Raw genomic sequence first — 15,966 nt, 5'->3', positions numbered from 1 at the left:
TTATACACTGCAGACTACAATAGTTGCATTTGTTTAGGTTGGTAGCACTGAGTCGGAGTAGTTTCATTGGCTGATGAGAAAATGGGAGTTTTCTAGGACGTTGCCTATGGGCTTTGGGTCATTGGTAGCGAGAAAAAATTGATTGACCTGATCGTTAGTATAGCCTATCATACACTTCTTAATTTAAAATTTTCATTTGTTTAGTTTGGTAGCCCTGAGTCGCCGTCGGTCCAGTTTTATAGATTGATTGGTACTAGGGAGGAGGTAAATTTGACTGACGATTCGTGGCAGTTTTCAATATATTCAAAAATACAGATTGTACAATATTTGCATTCCTTTGAACCCAATTAGTACATTAGAGGAAAATACGAAAACAGAACACAACTAACTACACTTATATTGATAAGCGGAATGCAAAACATTCATTTCCGTGCTATTACTCATGAAACACTCACGCAATCCCGCTAATCTCCTAATGTGCAAACACTGTTCCAACTTTAAACTTAGTATTCCAGTCGCGCCCAGCGCGGTATGGTGCATTATTTACAACCTATTGAGTTACCAGATAAAACAAACTTTTATATAGTGCGCACGTGTGAAAGGAGACGAGATCGAGTTACCCGTGGCACGACCGCGACATGTGTGCCATAACTCGTCAGATGATGGACATAACCTCAAAGTCTTATCTTGCACGGACCGGTTTGGTGGGTGTTGTGACGGACTGCTCACAATTGGCGACAAATGCTGGTTGTCATTTTTTCAGAATACTGATACATTATGTAGTTTGTGTGTAGGCAGATTTGCAGTATTTTTAAGGTCTAGGGGTCTAATCTGGCAATAATTCGAAAGTGATTTGTATAAGATCCCTTATTCCCTTGTGACAACTGTGCAAGCCTCATAACCACATGCATAAATATACTAACCCTAACAGATCAAACAGTATAACATTCAGTACTTTTTTAACAATGACTTACTAGTACTATTAAAATAGCCTACTTGTATATATATATACTATTATATAAAAATCTAATGGTGTCTGTCTGTATGTGTATTACTAATAGGTGCAAAAACTACTGAACCAAGTGGGCTTAAATTTTTACAAAAATATAGCTACCACACCAAAGACCATTATAGGACTATTCACACTTCGATACTGACCGTCGGCTTAGCCCCTTTGGCTGTAAATGTTCTGAGGTGAGGATTTTAAAAGTAAATATTTATTAATCTCCATGGCTGCAACGAGAATACTCGCAATGTTTACATTTGCTTTGACATTTCAATGTAAACAAGAAGAACTGCCAAATTGAATATTTCACAATTTAAGACAGCTGATCCAATGAAATTAAATATAATATTTCACACAATTATGTGGTTGGTTTATTTCACTGAGCTAAAATTATAACTGGAGGTAGCACTGCCATGGCAGAAGTCTGTCAAAAGCGAGTCGCTGATTTTGTTAGGTTGGTATAGCAGTAAGTTTTCTTACCATGGCAATAACATGGCTTCTTATAACTAGGTTGTATAGCAGTGAGTTTTTTTGTCATAGCAATAACATGGCTTCTTATGGACACCCACCTCACGCAAACATGGCGGCTGGCGACACGCATCTTTGACATTCAGTGCTACCTCCAGTTAGAATTATAGCTCAGTGGTTTATTTATCTAAAAATTTATTAAAGATCATTTATTAACAAACTTCAATGATTGTTTAGTATTCTATGGTTTATTTTATTTTAGTCTGTCTCCAACACATGTTTTTGGGTTTTTAAATTTTTTATTTACTACATGTGATTATTATTATTATTGTTCAAAATGGTCAAGAAATACATATAAGTTTTGTCATCAATCTTTTTACTTTTATTTAGTGGTGATTTTCTCTAGATTATGTAAGTATATCTTAAAAGTTATAAAGGATTTTCTCTTTCTTCAACACCATTAAACTCAAGACTAGAATCAAAATTAGAAAGATATAACTATTCAAGGTAAATCTCTCTCCTTTTCCATTATACATCAAGCCTAAAACTATTCTCTCCTCTCTAAAATTCCCTAATCATTTCATTGATTATATAAATTTAAAAAATATTCTAAAAGCGTTGCTGTATCAACTCAGGCTCTGCTTTCGATTTTTAAAGTGTCTAAGTTTATAACACTCTAAGTAGGGTCAGGCTAACTGTCATAAGTTTTGAAAAGTTTTTAGTAATCAAATACCTTTACATTACAATATCAAAGGTACTTCGATTTTCTTCTAGAGTTTAGAGGGCCTTTTTTACATTCCAAGATTGTTTGGTCATGTAAAATATCAACCTTGAAATTTGTAAAGGAAACGAAAGGAGAATTTGCAGTATGTAAATCAATTGTGCGAATCAAGGTCCTTTCAGTACACACAAGTACAATCGGCACTAAATCGTAACAGTTTCCAGTCGAGTGCAACCGGTTTTGCTCTTGGATGCAGAAGTTCCCATATGTTTCCTCTGCAACTGGGAGGGAGAAGAGGAAGAATTTAGACAGCATTCCGCGGACATCATTAGCAAGCGCGTGGCAGAAAAAAACCGGCAAGTCAAATCGCCTCATTTAACACTCTCTGGTTACTTTTGGCATAATTGGGCCGAACCGCCGGTCTCTCTGGACGGACTGGGCGACTTGAATCTGGAACAGATTTGGAAGTGGAACCTAATAAGGAAAATTTAGTATCGGTATATCTTCCGATTTTGAGAACACCTTTTGTTTACGAGGATACAATCTTTGGAGAAACATCATTCAAGATTTTAAGATATTCTTAAAGATTTTTGGAATTTCAAGATGTGATGTGTTCATGAAGTTTGGAGCTTGGGTCAAATTATGCCTACAATATTTGGAAGTTAATTATTTATGAGGAATCATTATGAGTCTCAAAGAAAATGGTTTGGTGGATCATCATCTAAAAGCTTAGTTAGGGACATCAACCACTTCTTCAGAAAATAATTCAGGGTGGCTTAGTGAGTATATCTATATAGGGCCACTTGTATACTAACATTTTCTTAGTTCTTTATTTCAAAACTATTATAACAGCGATTTGAGGATACATCAATACTTCTTTAACAACAACAAATCTTAGTTGCGGAATACAAAGACGTTCTCGGTGGAAAAGTTGAGAATAGTTTTGTGAAATGTTGACATTTCATAGCTACAGGGCCAGTTTTCTACGCAACCTATCCTGAAATTTTCATGAATTCTCAATTTCATTACATTAGGCCAAAATTCGTGAAAATCCAACAATATTTCCATTTTCCCTACATTAGAACCATTCCAAGACTGCAGTACAGTACTCACAAAGTCAAATTAATTACCCATTGAATCCAACTAAGTGTATAATTTATAATTTTTCCGCCGGGTATCTACGTGTTGATCCAAATTTCATCAGTATTTTTAATAAGACTTATGAATATTCACCCTCGACACACTCTCGACTGCACCTGTCTAGTTTGCATATTCTATCACCCGGTTTTGGCGGGAGTGCAGAAAATAATTTGACGGGTAAAATTTAACAGGTGTTTAGACACTGATTAAAGACGGCGGCATTGCTACAATTCGGCCACTCACGTCGGCTGAACGGTGTCATAAAACCAGCTGTGCAAAACGATTGAATTTTATGGTTAAGAGATTGGCAATTTTTCACTCGATGTGAGAGTTTCGGCGGTAGAATTAACGCTTATCCATCACGAATACTTGGATGAATAATGTCTCAAATTTGTCAAAAGGAATTGGTTCAGGAAGGGAATCGTTATTAAAATATATCTAGTTAAACTATATTTTTCCAATAGAAGTGACAAATAATTAATTATCATTATCATGAATACTATCTTTAATCTCAGAAAGTAACGCCTTTAAGAAAATATGAATTCTAAAGTAAGTAAAACAGCGTTGTATGGTTGAGATCAGTTGTTCCTACACTGTTAAATCTCGGCCTCTGGCATATGACTGTGATTGAACCAGCAAAACTATGGCCAACGTTTATTTCAAATATTACTTACTACACAGTTGCATTACAACGTTGATATTTTGAAACTTCAAAACAATAGGCTTCTTCAAGTGATCAGAAGGTGTGGGAAGCCACCGCATTATTTTAACCCTCTTAGTCTTACCATCCTTAGCCTTTTGCTTATTTTTTAATTCCCTCAATAAGGTATTCTCAGAAGAGGGATTTCGAGGGGTTTTGTAAAGCGACCCCACATAATTAAGTAAGCTCTAGTAATATTTATTCACCTTTTAGAAAAAGAGAGTAAATCTGGAAGGCCTTCTCAATCAAGTTCCAATCAGCAGTTAAGTCAGCTGTTTAATGTAATGTCTGCCACTTCAATCATCAAGTATATTGGCAGATTTTGATAACATTGTAAAGCTACGCGCGCACTACGGCGGCACGGCACGGACGGGCGGTACGGCACGGACGGCATTTTTAAGAGGGGGTGCGCGCACTAGGGCGGCACGGCACGGACGGACGGGACGGGACATCCGCACATCCGCCATTTAGGACAGTTTACAGTCTGTGAGCTAAAAATTGTGAGTAAAGATGGATGTAGATAAAGTGGTGATAGTAGGTTTAATTTTAGCAGAGGAAGAGGAGACAAGAAGGTGCAAGCAAAGATTTGAGATACACCACATAAACAGGAAAAGATTAAGTTTTGGAGAGTTCCACACCCTGTTTCCTGATCTTGTAGAAGGATTATGTGTAAAACTTACCTGGTTGTTTCATAATAGATCATATTTCTGCCCATATATTGTCACGCAGGACGTTATTAAAATATTCCGGATGTCGCATGTTGTACAGTTTCGGGTATTTCTCAACGAGAAAATTCAACTTACTAAAATCTATGTTTGCAACACACGAAACACTGCTACTTTGACAGAGATCAGTTGAGAATGGCGGATGTCCCGTGCCGCCCGCCCGGTCGGTGTGCAGTGCTCCCGGACGGTACGGGCGGTACGGGCGTCACGGCAGCTCGGAAATGTCCTAGAGTTCTGTCTCCCGGACTTTTTAACAAACGGCGGAAGCTGCCGAACGTCCGTTGCCGGCCGTACCGCCGTAGTGGGCGCACTCATATGACAATCAATGTTATTAACTTTTAAAAATTGCCGTACCGCCCGCCCGTCCGTGCCGTGCCGCCGTAGTGCGCGCGCAGCTTAAGACTAAAACTAAACCGGCAAGATGTTTCGATCTTATTGCAACTTTTATCACCAGTATGCAAATGAGCTAATTGCTATCGCCACTGCAGTGAGCATTTATTTTGTGTTAAGCGAAATCGCCGTTTGCAAGCGTAGTATTAGTGTTTGTATCAGATGCAGTTTAATCAGATACCAGCTAAATTACGGTACACTTTGATCTAAACTCGAAATAAATTACATTAGGCTAATAATTGAGTCTGTGGCTTTCTTGCAAAAAGGTACAAAAATGTGGTTTGGTTTTAGACTACAGGGAAACAGTGTATTGGAAAATTTAATACCAATAAATCAAACGTCAGATTACTTTTAACACTGTTCTCCCCATCATTAATGCATTTATAAATGCAACAGGTATCCAGAAGAAAACCAACTTATAAATAATGGACGCTAAGATAAGGTTATAACGGCTTCTACAGCGGACTTGTCGGTGTCTTGGCGGTAGAATAGACGACGAAAACGGAAGACGCAATATAAGGGACCTCAAAGCAGCGATAGTTGCCGTCGAGCATGCTATATCAGACTACTGAAAGGAGCGAGGTAGAAAACAAAATTCTAGAACTAGAAAACTCAGAAGATCCTGATTTAGAAACTTCTCTAACGCTTGCAGCAGAAGTTGGAAACGCACTTCTAGCACAAAATAGCAAACTAAGAGAAGAAGTACTCAACCTGACTCAACAAAACTCGAGTCTGGCCCAGAAACTAACAAACATACAAACCATCGACATCATGAACTACCACGCTCAAATTGAACAACTAGAAGATGAGAAAAATACTATTCTAATTAGAAACAACGACCTAATCGAAACAATAACTGAACTAGAACACCAATTGGAAAAGGAAGTAAGCCTGAGAAACACTCTCACAAAAACATTTGAAGATTATGACAAAGACAGGGAAGAAACTTTTAATAGCTTCAACACAAAAATAAAGGACATGGAGAATGAAATTAAATGCCTTAGGCAAAAAAATACATGCAGCAGAATAAACACCGGAGAAGAATCTACAAAATCATTCAGAGAGACAAGCACACAGACAACCACTACAGAGGCGAAGGACCTCACAAACAAAACCACAGTTTCAGACAGCAAAAATCCAGAAGCATCAAACACAGAAACACTAATTCTACTTGAACTAAAGGCCCTAAAAGAAAAACAGAATAATATGGAGTCAAAAATGAAGAAATTAGAAGATAAAATAACAGTAGAAGATTCCCAGCAACTAATAACTGAGAAAAAGGAGACTCCTTGCAAGCCAATTAACACACCAAGACGAGTTTCATATAATAAAAACAAATTGGCAACTACTAAGAAAACCCATTTCAGTGTTTCCTTGCAAATAGCAAAAAGCAAGTTGAGGAAAGAAGCACCAGAACACCAAAGTCAACCACAACAAACACAAAATCAAAATATTAAAAAACCCAAGGCCATCAAAATTCCAAAAGGAGTTTGCTCTACTTTCAAGGGCACTATATCTCCCCCAAACAAATCAACTAAACCAAAGAACACAGGGAAACCCCCGATCACCGCCAAGCTTCTTAAGCCGGGAGAGACCATTGAAGACTTCTTTTGGAAAAATATAGACCTATATAAAAAGAATATTCTGTCACACACCAAGCGACTAAACATGACCGAGATGGACTGCCTCTCTTCTCAAGGAGAACAGAAACATGAGCAGCTGCAAGAACCCAATTCAAGTCAACAATCTAATAACTCTACAGTGCCCCATACTATAACCCCTTTTTTAGAAACAAACAGCCTGAAAAAAGCAAAAGAAAAATCTGCAAATCTCCAAATAATTCTTGTGTAGCAATAATGCACCAAAATATTAGAGGACTTGCTACAAAGACGAACAGACTACACCATATTCTCAATGACACAAAACCAAGCATTCTAGTCTTGACTGAACACGGACTGAAAAAAACAGAGCTAGAAGCTACAAAAATTCCCGGCTACTCTTTAATTACCCACTTTAGTAGAGAAGAACATAAACTTGGAGGTGTTGCAATATATTCCAAGGAATCCCTTGCTGATACAGTATCAGCTATTAACATATCAAACACATGCCAGGAGTTAATTTTCGAAGCAGCAATGATTCGCATGCAGACAACAAAGAAAAAGGATATCTACATTCTGGGAATCTATAGACCACCAATCGAAAATGCAAGAATTGCCCTTGACCTCCTATCAGACACGCTAGAACTACAAGAAGTACACAAGAAAAACCTAATACTTATCGGTGACATAAATATCGACAGGCTCACCCAAGATTCCAAAAACACCATGCTGGAAGAAGAGTTAACCACACAAAACATCTGGAGATTTCCTCTAGAGGCCGCCAGAATAACCCATGACACAGCCACTTCAATAGACTGTATATGCTCAAACATACCATGTGCGTATATTACTGGACAAGTTGTGCATACTGGTCTATCTGACCACACTGCGCAGCTGTGCCTGCTGAAAACACACCAAGAAGACACTTCCCAAAGATTTGTAATGAAAAGAAGCCTAAACAACACAAACCTAAACAATCTGAAGGCCCACCTCCATCTACAAAATTGGGAACATGTTTACTCTTCACCCAATCTTGAAACCTCCTACAACAAATTTCATAATATTCTTCAAACAGCACTGGATTATACATGCCCATTAAAGAAAACTAAAATTATTAAAAACAAAAAACATATGAAGTACTACGATCCTGAAGCAAAATACCTTAAAGAGAACTTTTTGAAAGCTCTGCAAAAGTTTGAGTTAACGAACAGAAATGAAGACAAATTAGAAATGATTAATAGAAAAAGGATATACGACATGAAACTAAGAAACCTAAAAATGTCCTCAACAGCTAGCTTCATAGAACAAGCTGACAACAAACCAAAAGCACTATGGCAAGTTATAAACAAGGAAAGGAAAGGAAAATGTGAAGAGAAAACCCTTGCAGAATTAGAAATAAATGGCAAACTCACAAACAACACAAAAGAAATGGCCGAACACTTCAACACATTCTTCTCAAATATAGCAGAAAATACCCTTGACCAAAACAGAGCAATCGTTATAGACCCTGAAACAGTGCTGAGTGGAGAGGAACCAGTCTGCCCAATACACCTTACCCTAACTTCAACATCCTATAAAGAAGTTAAAACGATAATAAACTCCCTAAAAGCCAAAACATCAAGTGGAATAGATGAGTTTTCCTCTAAGATGATAAAGCACTGCTCTCAAGAACTCATCTCTCCTCTGGTTTATCTTATAAATAAATCATTTAAAGAAGGCAAATTCCCATCCGCCATAAAAGTCAGTAAAATATACCCCAAACATAAAAAAGGACCAACTGAAAATGCTCAAAACTACAGGCCCATTTCTCTCATCTCCAGTTTCTCTAAAATCATAGAAAAAATTGCTCTGGCTAGATTAATGGCACATCTTAATCATAACAAACTCTTAACTGACAACCAACATGGCTTTCGGAAGAATAAATCTACATCCTCAGCTATAACAGCACTAATTGAGTACGCCCTAGACCAGATAGAAAACGAACAATACATTTCCGCCATCTTCCTTGATTACAGTAAGGCTTTTGACTGCCTGGGCCACGACCTGATATGCAAGAAACTTGAAAGACTCGGTATAAGAAACTCTGCGCTAGAATGGTTCAAAAGCTACCTAACGGGACGTTCACAAGTCGTGGAACTGAAAAACTCATCAAATGAAGTCACAGAAAGTTTCAAACCTTCAAAAAGCAAGCTGACGAGAGGAGTTCCACAAGGCTCTGTATTAGGCCCGATTCTATTCATCTTATTGACTAATGACTTCCCCAAACAAATTGAGAGTGAAAATGCTGTTGCAATCATGTATGCAGATGACACAACCATTTTGATCAAGGACAACACAGCCCAAAGCCTTTACCTTAATTCAAAATCGATCTTAAATAAAGCTATCCTCTACTCAAAGAACAATGACTTAGCAATAAACCCCACAAAAACTACAACTCTGAATTTCAGTAAGAAAAAAGACATAGTCCCTCAATTAGAGGATGTAACAATAGAAAACTACACAAAATTTCTCGGTGTTATCCTTGATAACAAACTAACATGGAAAGAGCACATCAACCACCTAAGCAAAAAAATCAGTACTGGAATATATGTCGTCAGAAGGATAAACTACATAGGCGGACTCTCTGTGGCCAAAACAGCTTACTTCGCACTGGTAGAGTCGCATCTTAGATATGGCTTGACAGTGTGGGGAGGAACTTCAACAAAAAATATGAATCGAATTCTTGTCCTTCAAAAGAAAGCCATAAGAGCCCTCGCCAACCTTGTACCACCACAGACTTGCAGACTAGCATTCGTAAACCTAGGAATCCTCACAGTGGTGTCTCTCTACATACTTGAAACCATTAAGTATGTGAATGAAATAAACCCCCCAAGAAACCAAGACCTGCACCACTACAACACCCGTCATGGCTCCAAATTTGCACTACCAGTTCACCGAACAACTCTTTGGGAGAAAAAACCTTCCTACACCGGCTGCAAGCTGAGGAACCATCTACCTGACTACCTGAGAGACCTGACTGGCAACAAGCTAAACCAGGAGCTGAAGAAGTGGCTAATCGCAAGACCCTTCTACTCAATAAAGGAATTTTATGAAAATTAACATGTACAATTCACTATTGTATTGACACTATTGTAATTCTTGACGAATTAACAATAAAGAATATTGTATTGTATTGTATTGTATTGTACTCCTCGCCAAAAGCAAACTTGGATTTAATCCCGTTGACCCGTTACGATAATGCTAATTGGGATTAACTTGAAGATAATGTGGTTCCAGGAGTTGATAAATATTTATTCTGAATGTACAAAATTGTTTATTCATACAGCTAGGTGGTTATAATGTTACCCTGACAACCAATAAGGTCAGTTATAAGGCAGCCGTTGGTTTTAGCGAATTTCCCATATAGGGAATAAGCTATTACCGTAGGTCTCATGGTAAGACCTAGACCCGGGACCGATTTACTTTTTCGTTTTGAAGTCCCCAGAGGCCAAAAACACCATCCGTTCAAATTCATATATATATTTATATATGTGTCCGTTAGCGCGATAACTCGAGCAAAATTGATCCGATTTTGATAAAATTTGGTACAAACGTGTAAACCTACATTTATTCGAACGAGTTCGCGAACCAGCATAATCGGACCATGGGATCAGGGGTTTATGGGGGGTTTTATGGGGTAAAAATGGGTTTTTCTCATTTTTGACCCTAAAACCTTTAAATTTCTAAATTTCTCTCTAGACCATTTTGAAGAGCTTAAAAAAACAAATAATTTAGTATATTGAAGTGTTTTTGAATGTTCATTGACTACGGAGAAAATTAAAAAAAATTTTAAATTTAAAATTCCCATGTTATTCTTATGGAGAATAAATAAACTGCTCTAGTCTGCTTGTTTATGGATATATTTTAATCAAATTTGGCAATTTGGTTTATTTCATACTAAGCTATTAATATTTCAATTGAAAAAACACACCTCAACATCTTCCCCGTAACAGCAAACCTAACTACTCACTAAAATTAATGTTAGGCTATAGGAAATAAATCTGAAAATTTATAGGGAATATTTTAGTAGAAATCAAGCCGGGTAAATGGAAATTCGCTTAGTATGCAGGTTTGCTGCGACGGGGGTATTATTTATTTGTAAATTCTCATTCGTTTAGTTTACTGTACCAAATTTTCAAAACAATAACTAACTTAAAACATTTTGAAACCCTTCAATGATTTTAAGAGTTTTAAATAGAGGTCATTTTTATTGGACACTTGAATCATCATGAAGTACCTATAGAAACCCCATTGATCTAGAATTAGGTATACATTATGTCTTATAATGGTTGGTGTTTGCAATCAAATTAAATCCCTTTAACCAATCACATGTAAATGCTGATAAATAAATTATATTAATATTGTCAATACTTAGCTTATTTATACAAAGACTATCTAAAAAATATATCATCCATGATTTCAATATTTCTAGGTTACAGACAACTCAACACTGTACATATTATGATATTCCCACAAATCTAATTCACATTTCTTAACACGTCCACAAACATTAACCTTTTCCACAGCCATTTAAATCTCCGATCTTTGCAATACAGATACGTCAGCAACAGCGGCTCGCCGCGCCAGGTTATTGTACTCCACGCAAGTGATAAATAAACCGGATGATTTATTATAGTGCTGGCAGCGACAAAGACAGCTCTCGGAGGCTGTGGCAGCCCACGCTACTGTCTTCTTCTCTCCGCTCCCGCCAGAGCGCCGCGCCCTCAACATAACCTCAAAGTCCCACTTGGTATTGAACTTGGGCTGGCGGCCCACTCTCTGTCGACGACTGGAGACTGGACAGGAGATTTATAAAGGGTCGTAGGCAGACCTACAGGGCCAGTAGGACGCTGTGGGTTGATAAGAATACCTCGAAACAATAATATGTGTTAATCATGGTGATTTATAGTTTACAATGTCGTGCACCTTAATACAGACCTTACACGACCAATATTATTGACAATATGATTGACTCAATAATATTGTCAAACCGTACAAACTGAGCCGGATCAACAATATTGTCAATATTTGTTTCATGTCAATCCAGGACTTGCTCAGTACCAAAATGGACTTCAAGAAGAAATCATGTCTTGTTAATATTTTACACTTTGCTTTAAAAATTAGAGTAAAACGTAAGAAGTGGGTAAAGGAAGGAGTGGTTGTTAAATTAAGAGTATACACACTTGAGATTGTTGAAAGAAATTTCGTCGAGTGACCCTGGAGACTACCACAATTACCAAACAATGAATGAAGATAAGTTCAAATTGTTACCCTCAATGGTAGAGCCATATTTATCAAAGTACAAACATGCGTCCATGCGTGCATATATTACTGTGAGGAAAACTTGTTGTTACCCTTCGATATATAGCTACTGGAAGAAGCTTTGAAGATCTGAATTTTTCAGCAGTTATGTCACTTGCAACGATCAGTAAAGCTATATAAATCTTCAATGTACGCATGTACTCCGTGAACTTCCAGTATTGATGACTGGATTTCAAGATTTGTGTCAATATCGGTCGTCATGCCATCAATCTCGAGGTGGTACTCCCAATAATATTGTCAATAATATTGATCGTGTAAGGGGACACAGGACAAGAAGCGTCTAGGTCTAATACAATAATAACAGGTTCTTTTAATTGAAAGGTAAAAACTTAAGCCTAATTTAAGAAAGAAAAAACTGCAGCAGGAGGCATTCTCTCTAGGCAGTATCATATCGCCAGATCTATAAAAATAACGAAGGTTTGCAATTCCTTCTTCAACACGCCCTCATCAACGGAAGCTATAGAAGAAGACCAATCTGCAATAGGTGCGCCCTGCCTGATCCAAATCTTCTAGCACGCTGGACATTACAAACACAGCTGAAATGGTACAATGGCACAAAGAAGCTCTGTTTCACACTAATCTACCCAGCCGTTTAAAGCCAGCGCTATCGAGAGAGTTAATTTATTTTCCTTCATCTTCAAACCAAACTATTATTTTATATTTTACCAATACACCACCGTTAACTAGTATGGCATAAACCCCGTGACCAGCCGATGTTAAGCTTTTGTAAAAGACAGGGGAGGAGTTAATACATTCAGGATATTTATCTTAAGCCTGCAGTAGGTCTGCAAGGCCAGGCTCTAGAGGCACTCTGCCATGTACATCTTTAATGATCTATCAAATCTAGAATTTGCTGAAGTTTTGGGTTAGAATAAACATGAGCGAAGTGAGGGTGAAATCTGATAATTTTAACTTGCAGTCTGATACGGTTATCTAGATTCTCCGCCAAACCTATATCTGTCTGTCATGATGCGTTTGAATAGACAAAAACTAAATGAGGATAAATTGTTACCAACTTTGCAATTATTTAACATATTTTTATCTGTACGTCGAAGCTTGTCTAGACATTCTACCCTTTAAAGCTAGATTTGTCTGTTGATGTGTTTGAATGGACGAGGGCGGCCATAAGCAGGGCAGATTAGGATTACAGCTGTTGACATTCCACAGTCGTCTGAGGTGTGGCGGTCAACTGTGGCTTATAGTGGCGCGTGTGGAAGCCGACATTCCTTGTATTACATACACTCTGGTTGAAACTGACCCTTAAGAGGTTGGCAAAACGAATGATTTAACTGATGAAGAAATGAGAAATAGAAGAAGATTATGATGGGGAAAACGAAGATGGCGAAATAGTACATACAAGCCTGGCTGAAAATGACCCTTGATAGCTTTGCAAAACAAATGCTTTAACCAAAGATTACATATGCTTATGTAATCTTTGCTTTAACTGATGAAGAATTGAGAAATAGAAGAAGATTATGATGGGGAAAACGAAGATGGCGAAGTAGTACATACAGCCTGGCTGAAGCTGACCCTTGATAGCTTGGCAAAACAAATGATTTAATCGATGAAGAATGCTAAATAGAAGAAGATGATGATGGGGATAGCGAAGATGTTAAAACAAAAGTCGAAAAATAATTATAGGTTTTACATAGGGCTTACAGGTTGACTGAAACTGACCTTTGAGAGGTTGGCAAAACGAATGATAAAATCCATGATGATTAAGAAGTAGAATAAAATGACGATTGAGACAACAACACGAAGATGGTGAAACAGGAGATGAAGAGTTAGAAGAAAATTACAAAATTTATTAAAACTATCACGAGGAAGGAAATTATTCTAATGATGATGATGGCTATGATGATATCATTGTTGATATTTATCGATTTTTGTTGGATTTGTTTATGGATTGTTGTAGGAGAAAGAGACGGTGGTGGTCCTAATGATGAAAAAGGATAAAAGTTTGAAGAAGATGAATAAGAGAAGGCTTGATTTTTAAACTTTCATACAGATCAAATAAACAAGTACAGAATAGCAAAATTCTTGAAAATGACATCCGTAACCTACAACAATAAAGTCAATAGCCAGATTTTCCAAAATCAAAACTAAAATCCATCAATGTAAATTTTAAATTGTTTTGATGTACGAGGTAACTTACATTGAACGTTGTAGGTCATCAAAGGCTTGTCTATTTTTTCTACCACCTTATATTTGTATTTCTTGCTACTATATTTTACATAAGGAAAGGACCACCCATCGCCATGAAATGTATGAGACATAAAACGTTGTCTTCTCTTATTTTTCCAAGGATTTATTATTGCAGACTATATTCTTAATGTATATCTGAGGCACAGAATAATAGAAAATGGAAAGAGTTATTATCCATAAATAAAAGGATTTAGAACTCATAAAACGAACTGTAATATTTCGCACTTTTACTCTTTAACAAAGAAAAAGAAGATTTTAAGCGTGTTTAATTTGACATGTTTACTGCCTTTCTGGTGACAACCAATGCCTTCCTCGCTAATCTTTCTGTATCCGTTTCGATCCGTTTAGGACCGAAGTCAAATCGTAAACCTCTAAAGTGTTTGTGGCGCAATAAACATCCGGAGTCAAGGACATTCATTCAAAAGTCAGGGCCAAAAGTGACACAGGACTTAGGACAGCCGTCGAAATATAAAGTCATTTGTATGAACGATATGGATAATGTATAACGCACACAGCGAAACTAACAAAGAATAAAACACTATAGTGAAAATTTACGAGTTATATTAAAAATCTTTAACTTGTGATAAAGGATTATTGTTCAAATTTACTTGGGAGTTTAGTAACATGTTGTTCTATATAATAGAACACAGCGTTTTAACAACAAGATAAGAAGGACTATTGTGTCAAATATTTTTTAAAGACGTTGAAATATGTATACATCTAATGGCATATAGAACCAAATTTAAGTTTTTCAATGCTGTATTAAAATCCTGGGGTGTAACATGTCACTATGTTTGTTTGCAACGTGTCTTTATTGTTGAAATAAGCATTAAAACATAAAAACATATTTTACTTGTGGTTCTAAATCTAGTTATAAAATACTCTATGTGGTTTATTTGTATTTTAAATGACCCATAGATGAAAAATAGTATTAACATTTTTCTGCCACCCCCCCTACTTGTCTAGAACGAACCTAATGATGTTCACCACTCAACCACGCACAATAGGATAATGGATAATGGATAATAATGTGATAATGGAGTTGATAGTAGTATGTTTTCTGTGACTCAACACAACGGCCAGGCTTTTTTTAACTCGCACAGTGTGTTTCGGAGATTAGTTTTGACTTTTTAAATAGTCCTCGATAATCCAGAATTTGTTGTTCTATTTTATTTATTTAATTTGTTGTTGTTGTTAATATATTTAAATCATTGGTAATGTTAATTTTAAATATATTTGTTTGGGCACTAATTATTGTTACTTATTGTAACTGTTGTGAGTATAATTACTGGAAGTTATTTCTTCACTAAGATAACTATTTATCTTGCATGTCGAGTGATATTTTTCTAACGTATTAACGCCACTTTGTAATTGGGTGTAAACCTGTTTTTTTAGCATTGCAATAAAATAAAAACAAATTAGCTAATTCATTCTTTAAAAAAGACTTAACATTACACGCAAAGGAGATCTATATAGTCGCTTTAGTCTAGCCTAAAAAGTTTACTCTCTTCTGCCATACATCCTCTTTCGTAGCCCTACCGGTATTAATTTTATTCATTGTAGGAAACAAATTTAAAAACTTGAATATTTACAATTCATGTTAAACAGCATCTAGTTTGAGAAAGAAACTTCCCCACAGGTACATTGTGCGC

The 15,966-nt window shown here is 36.7% G+C and overlaps 1 protein-coding gene across 1 annotated transcript; it reads left to right on the top strand.

The window, feature by feature from the left end:
• Positions 1-7,006: 7,006 nt before the first annotated feature.
• On the top strand, positions 7,007-11,612 carry LOC129000328 (uncharacterized). The gene is made up of 2 exons (XM_054427290.1): positions 7,007-8,965; positions 11,424-11,612. Exons 1-2 carry the CDS (start codon positions 7,007-7,009, stop codon positions 11,610-11,612), a joined length of 2,148 nt encoding a protein of 715 aa, XP_054283265.1.
• The last annotated feature ends 4,354 nt before the right edge of the window (positions 11,613-15,966 follow it).

Source organism: Macrosteles quadrilineatus, unplaced genomic scaffold (genome assembly GCF_028750875.1).
Source record: "Macrosteles quadrilineatus isolate MER2022 unplaced genomic scaffold, UCM_ALF_1.0 Scaffold_8__2_contigs__length_117827958, whole genome shotgun sequence".
NCBI lineage: Eukaryota > Metazoa > Arthropoda > Insecta > Hemiptera > Cicadellidae > Macrosteles > Macrosteles quadrilineatus.
This window is presented reverse-complemented; position numbering and strand designations above follow the sequence as displayed.

Bases quoted from the DNA above. Each gene is read 5' to 3' on its own strand.
- LOC129000328 (XM_054427290.1), top strand. From the start codon at position 7,007: ATGCACCAAAATATTAGAGGACTTGCTACAAAGACGAACAGACTACAC. The intron at 8,966-11,423 runs GTATTAGGCCCG...GATTTATTATAG, and splicing joins GAGGAGTTCCACAAGGCTCT to TGCTGGCAGCGACAAAGACA.